The 16,584-nt window shown below is 39.9% G+C and overlaps 3 protein-coding genes across 6 annotated transcripts; 2 read left to right on the forward strand and 1 right to left on the reverse strand.

Annotated features, from left to right (window-relative positions):
• Positions 1-594: 594 nt before the first annotated feature.
• On the forward strand, positions 595-4,990 carry Dzip1 (DAZ interacting zinc finger protein 1). Its single transcript, XM_071723728.1, has 8 exons — positions 595-966; positions 1,050-1,417; positions 1,588-1,941; positions 2,015-2,131; positions 2,201-3,470; positions 3,541-4,096; positions 4,186-4,306; positions 4,388-4,990. The coding sequence occupies exons 1-8, from the start codon at positions 846-848 to the stop codon at positions 4,694-4,696; spliced, it is 3,216 nt and encodes a 1,071-aa protein (XP_071579829.1). The 5' UTR covers positions 595-845; the 3' UTR covers positions 4,697-4,990.
• Positions 4,794-9,834, reverse strand: LOC139784549 (uncharacterized). Its single transcript, XM_071723733.1, has 13 exons — positions 8,943-9,834; positions 8,553-8,819; positions 8,072-8,370; positions 7,801-8,005; positions 7,524-7,727; positions 7,035-7,250; positions 6,804-6,960; positions 6,434-6,733; positions 6,130-6,392; positions 5,902-6,060; positions 5,492-5,620; positions 5,253-5,419; positions 4,794-5,184 (listed from the first exon to the last, which is right to left on the reverse strand). Exons 1-13 carry the CDS (start codon positions 9,069-9,071, stop codon positions 5,097-5,099), a joined length of 2,583 nt encoding a protein of 860 aa, XP_071579834.1. The 5' UTR covers positions 9,072-9,834; the 3' UTR covers positions 4,794-5,096.
• Positions 9,835-9,872: 38 nt separating this feature from the next.
• On the forward strand, positions 9,873-16,458 carry LOC139784547 (uncharacterized). Of its 4 annotated transcripts, XM_071723730.1 has the most exons (6): positions 9,874-10,601; positions 10,672-13,102; positions 13,745-14,328; positions 14,418-14,587; positions 14,842-15,031; positions 15,160-16,458. In XM_071723730.1, exons 2-6 carry the CDS (start codon positions 12,919-12,921, stop codon positions 15,349-15,351), a joined length of 1,320 nt encoding a protein of 439 aa, XP_071579831.1. In that variant the 5' UTR covers positions 9,874-10,601; positions 10,672-12,918; the 3' UTR covers positions 15,352-16,458. The 4 variants fall into 4 exon arrangements, with proteins under 4 accessions (XP_071579832.1, XP_071579831.1, XP_071579830.1 ...); XM_071723731.1 differs by lacking the exon at positions 10,672-13,102 and having other exon boundaries at positions 9,873-10,162; XM_071723729.1 differs by having other exon boundaries at positions 9,874-13,102.
• The last annotated feature ends 126 nt before the right edge of the window (positions 16,459-16,584 follow it).

Genomic DNA, 16,584 nt, shown 5'->3' on the forward strand with positions numbered 1-16,584 from the left:
GCGTATACTTGGCGCGAGACACTACCGTGTCTCTTGATTTCAGAAACAATTGTAGAAACAATTCGTAGACAAACGACGAAATCGATAGTCTTCAAGTGGACCTTTGCCTTCGATTTTAAGACTCCACTTTTCCAGAGACCTGCAATTTAAGAAAATTAATTAGCGCATTTAACAACAAGGACGAGCACGCGGCGAGAAACAATCTCGAGCGAGGAAGAAACGAAGCTTTGAGATTGCATTTATGTAAATTTATCTTTCGCTCTTTCTCTGTCGAGGGCGATTAGATAAGACAGAAATTGGAGTACGCGTCTCTCGACATACCTTCGAAAAATCTGGTTTGCGTGGTTCCCGTGAAAGGTATCAGGGGAACATAACCTGAAAGGAGGTTATCGCGCGCCAAATCCATTTCGAATCTCGCGCCATTTGAAGTGAGCCGCTTGAACACGTCAGGTTCCCCAACCTAGAATATCTTAATTCCCTAGCGTTTTAGTTGGTTTTGCACGTTTTGCGCGACCTCCTTCGGACCGATCTGCCCCCATTTGAATTGCAAATTGCAACGAGGTTGCCGATAGGTCTCGCAGATGGCGCTCGCGGCCAACGCTATTTCTGTTTATATTTACATTGTTTGCATCGATTTTGACACCTGCCGTTTATCTCGCTGGCAAATTGCAATTGCAAATGAAGTTGCACGGATTGCACGCGGGCGATTGTGAGCAATTATGCGGTGGAGATTTCACCCGCGTACGCGCGATTCGTAAATATGTGAGCAAATGATGGAAATGAGGTCTTTCCTTGGAAGATCTTTTCCCAAGATTTTCCCCGCTGCGCAAGTAAGTCTGTAAATAATGGCATTCTCGTTTCGAGCCGGCACCAATTGGTGCCACGATTTCCCGAAGCTCGCCCGGGAATCAGGATTTTACTTCAACATGCATGGGTCTAGGGTACGAGTTGACTGGAATCGCATAGGTACGTTGGATGTTGCTGCGCAAAATGTTGAGTTGATTATTGCAAATTACTGAGAATTTGTAATTTTTTTTCCCCTATTGCAGGTACTATAGACATAGACAGAGTTATACGGGAGAGAGATTTCTCAACCATCGATCAGAATATCAATAATGTAATAGATTATGGCTTGGAGAGCGAGTACGACGTCAAGATCCTGGACCCCAACTTCGTTAAGTTGTTTAGACTTGCGCAGCTGTCAGTCGAGTATTTATTGTATTGCAAACAGTATCTGGATCACAGTGTAATAATACTGAAGGATGAGCTGCGGCAGAAGATAGAGCAGAACGTCAGTATGAAGAAAGAAATTGCCGCTCTAGAAGACACAGTAAAGAATATAAAGGACAGATCAAGGGAGAAACGTAAATTGATTGAAACTAGCGTCGGTGAAATCTCTAACGGGGAAGTTTACAAGGTAGATTATTTTGACAGACTTATCTGTCGAAAGTAACATGCATTCTATTAATAAATTGACTTCTGTTGGTTACAAATTATAGATGATAAATTGAAAATTATAAATTGAAATTATGAGATGATCATGGTACCTCTTGTGTGTGTGAGATTTAATTGCATGATTTCTTGTAGTGTCCACATTGCCCAAAAACATTTGTACGCGCTATATTCGTAAATGCTCACATAGCGCGCAAACATTCATACATATCAGACGCGGGTGTATCCACCTCTCCTGTGCACGATCATTATCGAGCAGAAACGGAAAAATTGCACAATGAGATAAAAACGTTGAAGGAAAGATTAAATCAAACAGAAAGAGTGATAAGAAACGAGTCTGACAAACTGCTGGATAACACAGGAAAGGATTATACAAGAAACATAAGTAAAAACGAATACGACATTGACAAGATGGATAGATTTCGAGAGCAAAGAAGATACCAAGAAGATATCGGAAGTTTGAAGAGCATGCTGTTTGACGAGATACGCGTAAGCTAATAATTAAATAATCTTTATTCGCTTTGTGGTACATCTCTCACAATTATTTGGAACCTTTTTGCAGGCATTAAGGGAAAAGGATCACGTTGTAAATGAGAGTATCCTGGAGACAAATGTGAAAACTCTAATCAGTCAACAAGAAAAAGAGATTGAGAATTTGAGAAATCAACTTCTTGAAAGAGTAAGAAATCCAAGTCTTTATTATACGTTATTTTTGCCAGTGCTATACTATATTAGATTATCTTCTCAGTTGACTCCAGGCATGGAAAATATGCAGGTAAAGTTACAAACCCAAGAGAATCATTGGAGAGCCAAAATAGAGGACATGGATGCCCAACATCGTCGCGATATCGAGAAATTGACCACAGAATTGAAAGCGACTCAGCAAGTAGCTGATCGTATAAAGTCTGAGTATGCATCTAAGGTGCACGACTTAGAGAAACAGTCTGTGGATCAATCCAATATGCTGGTGGAGCAAAGAAAGCAATTAAACAGCTTGTCACGTGAGATCAGTAATTCGCAAATACAAATCAATAATCACAAAACTAAGGAAAAGAACGCGGCAGAATTCCATAAATCTCCTTTGTTAACGGTAAAACACGATAGCAATTACAATGAAAGCAAAACTTATAAGAGTTTAAATAATACTGAAGACGCCGAGATTGTCATTCAAGATATTGGTAGTGATTCTAGTCAAAAATACAGTGACAAATTGATGTCAGTCGTGGCACAAACCGAATATATGCCTAGTAAAGATAATATTGTAAAAAGTAAGAGTAATAAGAAAGTCATTACTGACAGCAGGACTGTAGAACGTATGACTACAAAGCCTAATCTGAAAAAATCGGACAGATCAGAAGTCGTTAAAAAAACGAAAAGTAATCCGAGGCATTATGATGCGTTGAATAATATAAATGAAATAAATGATTTAACGAATAAAAATTTTATTACCAAAGAGAATCCTATTGATGTAAATAAAAAGTACATAGGTGTTAGAGAGAAGAAAGAAACGTTACATACCAACAATATAAAAACCAGTAAAAGATCTGAATTCTTAGAAAGGCATAGTGTAAGTTCTGTGACGGAATCTGGATCTTTGTCGTCGATGTCAGAGACGGGAACCGATAGTGAGAGTGTTACAACAGACGATGATTTAGTAAAAAAGCATGAAATGCCTACATTTAAATCTCTCAATGCCAAGAAAATATCGATACAGGAAGATGCGCAAAGTATATTCGATAATCGGCTGAGAGAATTAGGAATCGATCCAGAATGGCAAGGAATACCTGCGGGAACGTATAAGCAAAAAATGGAGATTATAAGGCATCAACAAAATATTAATGCAAAGAAAATCGTCCGATACAATCAAATCAGACAAAAAATACTCGAAGATGTTCTTCAAACGATATCGACAAGTCGTAAGGAATCAAGATATCCCACGCTTACGAAAAATTCACCATTGGATAAGCTAGTCACACACGTTAAATCGAAGGCTTGGAAAGCATTCAGCAAAGACAGTGGTAAACATACATTTTCTATATTGAATCTCTAGTATATTGTATACAGTTAATATACAATATTGTTTTTCAGGCGAATATACATGTGTCCAGAAAACAGAAAACACGACACCGTTGAAATTACGTCTAAAGCAAAAAATTGAGCTCCTTCCTAAAAAATATAAAGACGACGAGGTGTATGAAAATACACGCGAATCGCCATTGAAAAAAAGTGGAGCGGATACTTACTCCAGTCCAAAAGTCACACCGACATATCCGAAATCGATTCGAAGTATCTCCTCCGCGAGCTCCATTGACTCTCGAGAAGACATAAAACAGATTTCACCTACAAAGATAACTGTATCGGATACTAACGTGCGTAAAGTGGGTTCTCCGATCAGCAGGAAACAGGCGGTAGCGCCGAAATTTTCCGAAAACAATGACTCGGATAGTACGATTATGCAGCAAGACGATTTAGTTTTTTCTCCGAAGAATAAAAGTGTTTTAAAACCAACGAGCGGCTCGGTCGGTAGTTTGATAAAGAAAAAAGTCTTGTTCGATTTAGATGAGAAGAAAAATGATGACACGATGATACCGGAAAGTAATCAAAGAAAGAATCAAATAAATAGCAATGACTGGGGTGTCTCAAGGTACTAAAGATTTTATTGTAATTTCTCTATATTATTTTTTATATCTGTAATGTAAAAATATGTAATTAATTCATATTATTTTTATTAAGCTTCTCTGAGAGGGGAGAATACGCGTTGCAGAAAGAGAAGTCTATGAGCACAGGCAACATTGTTTTAAAAACTTCGCAAAGCGATAAGATCGCGGAGATATCAAAGAAGATACAGGAACAGGTAAGATCATATACCAGTATTTATATACCAGTGTTCAATTAGCATGTCGTTGAAGCAACATTGTCATAAATAATTTTTCAGTTGAGTATAGCAAGGAAGAAGGAGCCACCTGTAGGATCGGTCGAAACGATCTTCCGATTCAATACGAGTTCGCAAGATCTTACAAATTATAATGCGAGGAATCAGCTGTTAAACTCGTCCAGTCTCGTGAACTCGATCTTGGACAGTTCTATGCAGAATCTTACAAGTCCAAAGATGAAAGGCAACGTATTTCCGCAGCCCGCTCCGCGAACTCTGAAGGATAAAGATCTTGCTACTGCTCAACGTAAAAGTGAAATTAAGTATTCTGATTTAGATTCAGATATAGATGAAATATTACAGATGGAATAAGCAGTATTATATCAGGCACTGTATGTACAATGTAACTTTAAATTATTACTTTAATTTATGCATCTTCCGCTCTATATTGCTGACATCGTAAATCAAATAGGTTTAATGCATTATTTATTATAGTTTTTGCATAACTAGTGATGTACATACATGTTTAGGAACGGATAAGTTTATTTAATATATATTGATGCACAAACTGGATTTTCAGTATTACTGAAAATCACGCACGCGTGTATACCAGAAGGAGTCTTGTACATATCTGATGTGTAACTTGAAATATACACGTTATACAAATTGTTTCTAAAATATTTCGCCAAATTTTACTTTTATGAGTGCTGATAAAAAATTGCCATGTATACATATTAAGATTGTATGCTAGTTTATATTTGCTTTGTTTGCGTTAATCACGATCATTATTTTGGGAAGGACAATCGATTCCCTGCAATTTTAATATTTTTCTGCGTTGGAGTTTAGATATTGATAAATTTCTGTAAGAAAAAAATTACTTTGCAATAAGCAAACTTAAAACTTTGCACGAATTTCATTATATACTCACTCTCTGATTTCATCAACGATATTTTCAAGCACGATGGGAATTACCGTGTGCCTAAAATGCTGTATTTCTGATAAGAAGATTGACTTCCTATAAGGCAAACTCGTATATGACTCATGAATGAAATCAATTAATGAGTCAAAAGCTTTTGTATAATTATCCATAAGCAACTGCAACACAAAGTAACAATTTACAGTATCATATTAAATGTAATTAAGACTGATAGAGGAACAATGTGTTACCACTAAAATAAAGAACCCAGGATGACTTTCGTGATAATCCAAATACAATTTTCTGCTTTTTATTACAAGTTCGACATAGGTATTTTTTAATGCCTCTGCTTTTTCTTCATGCGTTAGTTTTTCTTCATGCTACATATGAAAATTATATTTATACAGAACAAGAGAATAACAATAACAGAACATTGACGGAATTTGTCCTACTGTGATATTTCCTTTTTTGAACCGAGCAGCTTTTATTACGTTATTTTTCCGTATATTCATGCGCGATGAAGATACTCAAAAGTATCGTTTTGTGCTCCACATATATGTACATATTATATCGATCAAAATAATAGAAGAAATTTATAGAATAAGATTAATAGTTTTTTTTCCCGAAAGAGAACGTTTAAAGCATATACATTTTCCGTTGCTTCTTCGGAAGACGTCGATTCGCTGAGATCATCGTCATCGAAATGGTTAGACATGTTCGTCACCAACGTAGTTCGACGCAGCAACATCTTCGATTTGCGCTCTTCACGTTTTGTCTCTTCATCGTCGACAATAATATTCGATTCTTCATCCAATAACACCTACATACCGATACTGAGACATTTAAATGCACGATATATTCAAATTCCATTTAAAGTTACGCTTAGTACTTTTAATTCTCCTGTCGTTCTCCTTTTTTCTTCAGACGAAAATCGATCAAACGATTTTATACGTTTTCCATTCCTCGTTTCTGTCAACGTAATACGTTTCTTTTCCAGCGACACTACCTCGCTCCTTCGTAGTACGACCTTCGGTAGCATCGTCTTGCTTTGCAATATTATGTCAGTTGTTGTCGACCCGTTTCCTTGCGGTCTCACGGAGATGAAGTAAATTGGAAATTCTAGACGGCACATTATCTGACGATACATGCAAACTTAGCAGAATTTGACGGTACATCCCGCATTGTAGAAGATTAAGTTCGAACCTCATCCAGAATTTCTTCGATAAAACTTAATATACAACTAGCGGTCTCCGTTTCTTCCTCCCGATGCTTGCCTATTTTAACAGCCAACAAATTTTCCACACTGTCTTTAATCCACGTGTAAACGTCAAATTTTTCCCGTATCCAGTCCCTGTGGAGATCGACACTATGCGTGAACATCAAGATCGCCTTCACATTCGGATACCGTTTAGAAATTTCCGTAACTGCGTACAGATTCATTTGAGTGAGCCCAATTTTGCGTTCAGATATTAATGGACTGATCTGATTTACATCTGCATAAAGAAATATAGTTTACGAACGTTACATAACGATATTAATTAATATAAGCAATATCACACTAACGGAATCCGTAACTGTCACCCAAGAGGTCCAGGATTACTAAAAACTCGCCACGCCGCGCCATATCGTTAAACTCTTCTCTGTTTACAGGAATATGAGCTTTACGTTCGTCATCGTTTTCGCATATCTCTTTCGTGGTATGCCAACGGCAGTATTTTATCTGCAACATTGGATTCTACTGTTTTCTCGAGACTGATTTCTAAGAAGGGACATTGCAGGATTTGCAAAGATTACTTTGTCGGGAATTGTTTGAGCCACATGCAAGGCCAATGCCATTTTCTTCAGCGCCGATGGTCCTGTGAGTATCATCAGAGGAGGGCTGATTTCGTCGTACGGTTGAACGTGAGCGTCCACTTTGCTGATGTTTAACTGCTCCAGTAGCGTTAATTTTGCTACTTTACGGGCAGCTATTAAATCCAACGGCGAGGCAAACAGCATCGTCGATGTCACCTGGAAAATATTTTCATTTACAATAGTTGTACATTGCATAACATTAAATAATTTTATATATTATGCATACGATTCGTCGTACGTCAAATAAAGTTAAAAACTAAGTTTTTGGCAGAATAGAAGCAGTATATTCTCTTTTTTCGTTTAGAGAAATTTCTCAATTCTTCTTTTAAGGAAATCCGGTTTTCTAACTTTATTAAATACAAAGCTGGAAAGAGACAAATCTTTTGCACCAATCTTATGTAATTAAATGTAATTAAAATTGTCCAATACCTTTTCTTCCGGAAACACCTCAACGCCGTCAATAAATTTAACGCTTGGTATGGAAGATATCAATACATTTCGATAATTGGGCCACTTCGTGCAGGTGTTACCCCTAAAATCGACCTCGAATATCGAGCCCTTCAAGTTGAATACCTCCAACAGGTCGGTGATTCTATTGAACTTTAGATCTACGAAGCGTAAACTGTATGCGTCCTAAAAAAAATCATGTAATTAAAACGAGAATTATGAATACTTTCGTATGCGACGATCCGCTTGCGACGATCACCTTGAAGAAGCCCAAAGTCGACAATCTATTGTGTCCCAGGAGAATTGTTCGCAGATTCAGCAACGTATTTATGCCATGGCCGGGCGTAGAGGATCTAAAAGACGTTATGCAGTTGCCTTCTAAATTTAATTCTCGTATATTCAGACCGTCCAAGTTTTCGATACATTCGATGAGATTGTAGGACAAGTTTAAGTACCGTAGATGTCTGAAAGAAACTGTACAGATTGCAAATACAGGCGTCGCGCATCAGGGCACAATATTATGCGTTTACTTCAAATTTTCCAGGCCAGAGATGTTCTCCAGATTGTTGTGAGACAAATTTAACCTGACGATGCTCCAACAGTTTCTCAAGTCGCCGATGTCCGTCATACGATTGTAAGATAAATTTACGTAAGTGAGGTACCAAGGAGGCACAAAGTTCGATAGACGTTCAATTTGATTGTGCGACGCGTTTAAATACATTAAACATCGGAGGCCGCTCAGAGGCGACAAACACGATATGTTATTACCGGCGACGTTAATATATTGCAAGTGCCGATGATATCGCAGCATGACGATGTCCGTGAGATCCTGAAAAGCAAAGAGCAGCAGCAAATAAACGTGACACTCGAATCTCAGCAAATTCAATCTGTCGCAATATTCTGCTCGAATTTACTGGTAAACAGCTAACATGCTGTGAACACTTTTGCTCGCTGGGGGCAAAAGTAAGCAGAAATACAAATTAATCTAAAGTGTGAAATTTCCGATAGTACCCTATTTTTCAGGATACATTTGCTGAGAATATAGAGACCGTTTTCGGGCGATCTCGTCAGGAAAGATGATCCGATGCCTATCAGTCTGTCGGACAGAAAGCCAGAACTCTCCTTATCGTCCAACGACACCTCATCCCGCCTTATCTGAACCACGGGCGATTTGCTGTCCTCCCATAAATCCAGATCCAAGGCGTATCCTCCCCAGTCGCTATCGATAATTTGTTGCTGTTGCTCCTGAAGAGGGGAGGGCTTCCATCCGGAGCAAATCTGAGACGAAACAACAATTTAAGACAATTTAATCAAGAAAGAGAGATAGATAGATCTTTTTAGTCGTCAAGCAATCCGAAGATCTCTCGAGTTAAAGTTTGATTGAGAAAAGAAGAAGCGTACCCCCGCAGCAGAAGTAGCTGGCGTTAATTGAGACCTTTCCACAGAATTGTCCTTCAATCTTTCATGTGGAACACGTTTAGCATCCGGAGTGTTTTCAAGCATCTCTTCACCAGCTGTTGTTCCTGACATTTCTTTAAAACTTACTGTATACTTTTTGATCACATATATATCGATATTTGAATAGAGAAGCGAAGATAGTTAACATTGTCAACGAGGTCTTCGATTATTTAGAACAGATTGAGTTAATAATTCTTAATACATAAAGGGCGATCGAATCTCAAGTCTAGTCTATAAGATTCTGCATGGATTAGAGGACCTCTAAAAAAAGGATTAACTTTAATCTATATTGGTAGAAACAGACATTAGAAAATGAGTGAAGAGTGAAGAATGAAAAAAGAAGTGTGTAGATTAATTTTAATCTCGATTTAAGAATATTATAGACTATTTTATCTTTTTTAATTAGTTCTAAGAATTAGGAAAAGATAAAATATAAGTTAAACTGAGATTAAAGTTAATTTACATTGGTAGAAATGGATGTTAGAACTGAAGATAAAAAATCGAGATTAAAAATATTAAAATTAATCTGGCGTTGAGAAATGGAAAGTGCCGCGTTTTTTTTTTTTTTTTTATGATGTCAGGTCGCAGCATGTCGCTCTCGGAGCGCTCCCGATTGGCTGTGCGCCGCGCATGCTCGATTACATCGCGGTTTCGGAGCGACGCCCGATTCGTCGTACGACGAACGCGTCGGACGTGTCGATTGGCTGTCGCGAGAGGAGCATCCCTGATCGGCGCTAATTCCCTATCGAACGACCAATCGGCGCGCTCGTCGGCTCCGCTCGTCTCCCTCTCGACATCACGTGATCACGGTCGCTCCGCTCCGGTTCACCCACCACCGCGGTTCAGTTCTTCAGTTCTTGCCCACCTCTCTCGTTCGTCGTGTCGCGTTTCTTTTCTCCGCGTTCGTCCTCGTGTTGTCGATCGCTCCGCGAACGGTGTTCGAGTTCGCGCAACAAGCAGGAAGAACCCGGTTGGACGAATATATATCGCGCGTCGCGTCGTGAATTACGCGCGAGATCTTGGCACAAGAGAAATCTCGAAGGAACGACGTAAGAGAAAGCGAGAAAGAGAGAAAGATAGATAGAGAAGGAAAGAGAGCGAGAGCACTGATCCGAAAAGCAAAAAAATGTCAGAGATTGACGCGAAAGTGAACATGTCGCTCGGTAAGTCGCCAGAGTCCCGACGGTCTAAACGGTTTCGCCAGGAGCCCCGGGTGAGCCCGCGGTTCGCACGTCGACCACGTCGTGTCCACCCTGCCCCCGCGTCGGGCGAGACGGGATCGACAAGATGGCGTCGGTGTCCGGGCTATATGCGTGATGCCCGGCGTGCTTGCGTATACGTGCGTAGAGTACCTGCATTTATTTTTCGCTTTTACGTAACGGAGGACGTCGTTTTCACGTCATGGTCGTCATGTCCCCCCTTCCCCTGGTCTCTTCCCGATGAAGGGCAACATCGGGAAACGGGATAACCACCTTCCCTGCGTGCCGATCGATCGATCGACGCGATGGCTCGTTCGTTAAGGCGGGATCGCGAGGGAGGAAAGTTCTTGAACATTCGTCAAGAGAGAGAGCGAGAAATAGGCGAGGAAGGGGAGTCCACGAGGTTTCTTCTCACATATTTGTTTCTCGTGTCGCTTGGTCGGTCATTCGATGATCGCAAATTGCTGTTTCAGCCAGCAGGTGGAAGGAAGGGAGAACCGAATAGAACCACGTGGAAGCGGTACGGGAACCTTTTCAGCCTGATTCTACGATCACGGTTACTCGTAATTTATTTGGCCATCGGAGAGAGGAGAGTCTAGGAGCAGATTGATTGGGAATCAAAGTAGCGAGGATGGTTTGCGCCGGCAGATTCTTACGCAAGGGAATGCTGAGGCGACGTTTGCCTCAAATAATCGTACTCCGCGATTGCAGTTGTTTGCCTCGGGAAGAAATCGGTGTCCAGAAGACATATCAACAATCTAAAAAATGTGATCGGAATACCAGAATTTGTGTCGGAACGTTATATGGAACGTCGTTTTGTATTTGCCTCAAATAATGTTCTGCGATCGTAATTGCTTGCCCTGGGAAGAAACTGGAAACATAGGTACATCGACATCCGAGGAAACGCGAACGAAACATCGGGAAAACGATCCGAGAGTTCGTGCCAGGATATACGGGACATTGTTTTATATTTGCCTCGAATAAATGTATTTCGCGGATCGGAGACCGTTGCTTGCCTTGGGAAGAAAATGTCCAAGAAGCATAAGTTCAACAATATCCAGGAAACGCTCCAAGAATTCATGCCAGGATATTGTACAAGTCGCCGTTTTATTCGTCTCATAAGTAATTATGTTTCGCGATGGTAATTGCTTGCCTCGGGTGTTTAGGGAACACGAGCACACGTCGACATGCAGGAGACGCGATTATAATAACCGGGAAGCTGTTCCAGAATCTTATGCGAGGAATCGTGTCACGTCCGCCTTAAATGATTGTATCTTACAGTCGCAATTGTTTACAATCTTTTGCCTCTTGTTTCAAGAAGAGGGGAACGTCTGTGATGTATTTTTGCAACAGGAAACTCGGTCGAAATACCGAGACGGCAAATCAAGAACACTCGCCAGAAATCTCTTGCGCCTGGGATCGTTCTGCGTACGGATCAACCCGCGATAAAACGTTACATCGGCTGCATCTACACTGTCACTTCCCCTAACGATATTTCTCGGTCGCATAAATGAACATGAAGTTGCTCGTTGTAATTGTTAATGCGTATCACGCACGCACGACTGATTTCCCTTTGATTGAAAATAACGATGCATCGTCACGTTGAAATGCGATTTTCGAACGTCTTGAAAATCGCGATCTTCTCGGCTTGCAACGCTTGGATCTTCGCGATAGACGCGAAATGGCCCACGGCGATCCAGTTACGGAAGAGAAATCGGAGCGAAATTTGCAGCGACGAGATCGTGAATCACGCTGCTCCCGATACAGATTACGCAATACTCGTCACGGAGATTCACGATCCATCGTTATATGCATCGCTAGTTTTCCCGATTGATTCCCATTAGAAATCATCATCCCGATAGAGAAGAGAGATCGTTGGAGCATCAATAACGTCTCGAACAGCTTCGTTTCGGTGCAGCCTCGCTTCGGTGCATTTTGCGAACGGAGAAGATGGGCGAACGGCTTTTGATGTTAAAGAGCATTTCGGAAGGCGCTGTGCCAAGCGTCGTGTGACTCATCCCTCACGAAAAATCACGCTCTCTCTTCACGCGTGGGACAAGCGCAGGGCTTGCGTAATCCTATATTTTTATCCGTTGCATCGCGAGCAACTCTTACTCGCCGAGCGGATGCCAAGTATGGGAAACGGGACTCGCTCGTGATGCGCATGCTGGGCGCAACGTTATCTCTACCGCAAAAACCCATGTGACAGCATTCAGCGAAACGATTATTTTCGTCTTTGTTTCGCTCCTATCGCTCCTATCGCTACGGTGAGCGTGAGAGAAATGCCTTCGATTTGCAGAACCAGACGAAAATTAAACCGCACCTCCTCGATCTGTGGAACGCTACTCCAAATCGATTTACAGTCTATTGACAATGCATTTTTATAATATTCGCTGGCAATCCGAAAATGCAGGTACTCTAGTAGGCAAGCTTTAATAATGTTCCGATGAGATTTCATCGCGATCAGTCGTTTTTTGATGTTGGCAAGCAATCCCAGGGGAGGGATATATTTGCGTTACTTATTTGTATCGATCAACATGGCAATTGTTTATACGGGCTCCTTGAAAGTCCTCGAAATGTAAGAGGTAACGATCGAATGGAAGGCCTCGTCACGAGAACTACGAGAAGAATCACTGACTGGCTCATGAGAAATCAGCTCATAAGAAAGTCACGTAAATGTAACGAAAGGAAGAGGACAGAGTAAAGAGACAATTCACAAGATGTGTAATGTAAAAATTCCTGGGAAGCAGCGTCGCATTAATGGAGGAAACATGAACTCAGCCGGCGTCTTTTCTTTAATTGCACACCATTTTGAAGTGATCCATAAAGCAGCGAATGACAAACAGAGACAGAAATTAACGGGCATTAAAAGTCAAAAAATGCAATACAAAATATATATTGCATGTATTAAATTTTTTAAATATACTTCGAAAGCAGATTACTATTATTTAACTTTGTTTTCAGTTAAGAAGCTTGTGTAGCTACATTTTGTTTCTTACTAAACTATTGGGTTTTAATATGTTTAGAAAAATCGGCACATTTTATAAATTTTTTTCTCACGATATCTATGAATTAGCATTCTTGATACTTAACTCATGATAAATAACTTAACTTATGATTTTATATAAAATTAAAAGGGTAATAATTTCAGAAATAATTAAATTTAATGATCAGATCTTTTCAACATTTAATTCTGGGGGGTATGACGATTTGAAAAAAATCTGCCACGATATAAGGATATATCCGCAAGGATTGCATTCCACGTGGTGTTTACAAGAATATCTTTGCATGCAAAGATCTTCCGGGATTACGAAACACAATATTTCTTCTCAGCAATTTCCTCGGCGGGATACATGCCGAAATGATCTATATCCTAAACGATAAATATTTACTTGAGAAATATCACTCCATGCTGAAATCATGTCTGTGCCGAGATCTAGCCTTGAGTGTCTCGATTTAAAAGTTTCACAAAGATTAGATCCCACCACATGGTACGTTTGCCGTGCCGTACGCTCATTAAATGACGCCCGTTTTCTTCCTTTTAAGATGAGATCATAAAGATGGAGAGAAAGAAAAAGATTGCGGCGATCAACGGAAAGACCGGCGGCGCCAAGCGCAATCGCGGTGCTGTTCGTGGTCGAGGTGGATTTAGAGGACGAGGTGCGAGAATCAAGCGCAATGTCGGGCCCGTTCTGAAGAAACAACAGCAGACTTGGCAGCGCAATGCGAATACCGCGAGTAACGCGCGCGGTGGTTTCGCTCGGAATCGCTTCAAGAGGAATGGCAATCTCGCGAGGTCGCGCAGCAACTTGAGCCTGAATCAGAAGGCGAACAATATGAGAGGAGGCGCGTTCAATGTGCGCCGTGGCAACAGAGGCAACAGATTCGGTCTTACTCGTAGCCGGAGCCGCACGAACCTGACGTTCAATCAGGGCGGCTTCTTCACTAACAACAAGAGCCCGCTGAAGCGAACGAGCAGCTTGCCCAATCTGCGAGATCCGAATTCTGTCCACAATCGTCTGGGGTATCAGAGCCCCGCTCAGATTGCCTATCGAAATCGCGTGAAACGAGCGAAGCAGCTGCTGCTACAGAGACAGAATCAGCGATTAAACTTGCAGAATCAATTCAGAGTGAGTTGAATACTCGAATATGTACATGACGAATGTTCTTCAGGGTGAAAGTAACTTGCAAAGTACTGATGCGTGTATAATTGTTGCAGATGGCACAGACCGGCCAGAAGACCGGTTTACTTTCGATGCAGCCGAGAAATTTGGGAAGACAACAGATACTAACGTCGCAACGTCGCTTCACTACCGGCGGACTACGATCGGATCAGATCGCTCGTGCACAGAGACGGGCGCAATACGAACAGAAATTGATGCGAATGAAGTAGATGATACTTTCTTATATTTGTCGCGTCAAATTAATTCGTTAGACTGACTACTCACGATATGATTCTAAATTGTAGAAAAATAATAAATCTTTCGTAGCTTTGTGTACAAATTTAGTATCTCAAATTTAGTATTTTCGTATTTTTATATTTTTGATGGCTTTAAATTTATTAATGGCTTTATTGAGGCAAAAAACAGGAACAAATTGTTCCTTCGTGAAAGATGGGATGTTTAAAATGTAATATGTTGCAGCTCCGCCCGATTGACCCCCACTCCGAACGTCAATTTCATGTGCACATTGGGAAGCGAATATATGCCTACCACTACCCGTCAGCGACCACTCACCCTCGCCCAGAGTCGACAACCCGCGACCATTAGTAGTCCGCGACAATTGCCCAGAGGACGATCGCCGTACAGGCAAAGCGCACAGAGTTTAAATATGGTATATACATTTTTCGCTCGAAACCTTTCCCCGAAGTATATCTTCGTTTCTCCCTTCTGGCTTTTATTTTTAAGTATTCGATCTTTCCCTCAAATGTGTGATGATTGACGTTTTTATTGAAATTCCAGGTTGGGCGAGCACCATTATTCGGCCGACAGCGCTCGAGATCAAGATCGCGATCACGCTCGCGTACGCATAACACGACTACATCCGATTCAAGCGGAGACGTCGACGATCGTAGTTTCAGCGAAGTTATGTACAGCCTGTCAGGGAATCTCGGCGTTACGGGGCGAACTCTTAACGAACGATTTAGCTTTTAAGTAGCAGCGTCGCAAATTCGACTTAAATATCGAGCACATTACTGATCTATTCATAATTTACCCGTAACGCTAGAAATAAAAAGTAATTTTTGTTTTAACAATGTATACAAAATCTTGTTGTTTTCCCTTTTATTAAGTACGCCAATGTTATTAATATCAAATTACTCTACAATGCGTTAATTAACACAATGTCTCCACAAGTATATAAATACTTTTTCGTTTGCCTTAATTGCAAAATTGCAATTGAGTTTGCCTAAAATATCGCTTCTTCACATTTGCAGCGTTAATATATGTACAAATTACTTTTAGAGAATATCACGATAGACAGTAATCACACTTTCATCCGGAATATATGATAGTATGCGTGGATAAAATAAAGAGTGATTCTTATACCTGTTACACGATTAAAGGCAGAAATCTCATTTTTTCATCTACGTGCAATAACTTTGTATAAAATCTTCAATATTTTTTCGTTAATACATGAAATGGACAGAAATGTAGACAAAGAAAGTTATTTAAATACATCTAGCAATTTCGAGGATGATTTGTTGAAATTTTGATATTTAGTATGAAAGAAGATTTGCATAATTACATATTTATGTATAAGATAAAGCGCGTACTTTTCAAATGTACTTTTTTTTGCTTTGAGAAATATACAAATCTTGGCGATTAGTTATCCATCTTCTTAAATTGATATTGACTTTAGGTGATCTTCAAAATATAAGCGCGAGATATTTGCATATACAAAAAAGTAATTTGTGATTTACATATATGTATAATCGCATTTTTTTCATTTTTAATAAAATTCGTGATTTAGATTTACAATTTGCGAGATTGTACAACAATATGATAAAATACATGGATGGGAGGTAGGAGTAAATTAATTTTTAAGTTGTCTTTTGATTCAATTGTATAAGAGTACGTCTATTTAACAAATAGATGTATGTTTGCGTCGAGGTAGATTTTATTGAATTACTGTTAAAGTGTGAGTTTAAATTGTAGCGTAATATCATGTTTCATATAAACTATTTCAATTAACAAGCATCACGAGCTGTTTTTTCAAACGCATGTTTCATCCAACTTTTGAAATAAATTTTATATTACGTATGTATTATGCATATTTCTGACTGATGCGTTAGTTTTACATCGCCAACTTATTTTCATTGTGTTATTCATCCCGACGAAAGTGCGCATATTTTTAATCATATCATAGGTTCATAATCGTAAGTTTTA

Source organism: Temnothorax nylanderi, unplaced genomic scaffold (genome assembly GCF_030848795.1).
Source record: "Temnothorax nylanderi isolate EJ_2023f unplaced genomic scaffold, tnyl_v1.0 TNYL_tig0642_pilon, whole genome shotgun sequence".
Lineage (NCBI taxonomy): Eukaryota > Metazoa > Arthropoda > Insecta > Hymenoptera > Formicidae > Temnothorax > Temnothorax nylanderi.

Coding starts and splice junctions, on each gene's coding strand:
- Dzip1 (XM_071723728.1), top strand. CDS start 846: ATGGCATTCTCGTTTCGAGCCGGCACCAATTGGTGCCACGATTTCCCG. Junction 3,471..3,540: donor AGCATTCAGCAAAGACAGTG/GTAAACATACAT, acceptor ATTGTTTTTCAG/GCGAATATACATGTGTCCAG. Junction 4,307..4,387: donor CAAAGAAGATACAGGAACAG/GTAAGATCATAT, acceptor ATAATTTTTCAG/TTGAGTATAGCAAGGAAGAA.
- LOC139784549 (XM_071723733.1), bottom strand. CDS start 9,071: ATGTCAGGAACAACAGCTGGTGAAGAGATGCTTGAAAACACTCCGGAT. Junction 8,820..8,942: donor CAGCTACTTCTGCTGCGGGG/GTACGCTTCTTC, acceptor GTTTCGTCTCAG/ATTTGCTCCGGATGGAAGCC. Junction 6,961..7,034: donor CTCAAACAATTCCCGACAAA/GTAATCTTTGCA, acceptor CCAATGTTGCAG/ATAAAATACTGCCGTTGGCA.
- LOC139784547 (XM_071723729.1), top strand. CDS start 12,919: ATGTGTAATGTAAAAATTCCTGGGAAGCAGCGTCGCATTAATGGAGGA. Junction 14,329..14,417: donor ACTTGCAGAATCAATTCAGA/GTGAGTTGAATA, acceptor TAATTGTTGCAG/ATGGCACAGACCGGCCAGAA. Junction 15,032..15,159: donor GCGCACAGAGTTTAAATATG/GTATATACATTT, acceptor TTGAAATTCCAG/GTTGGGCGAGCACCATTATT.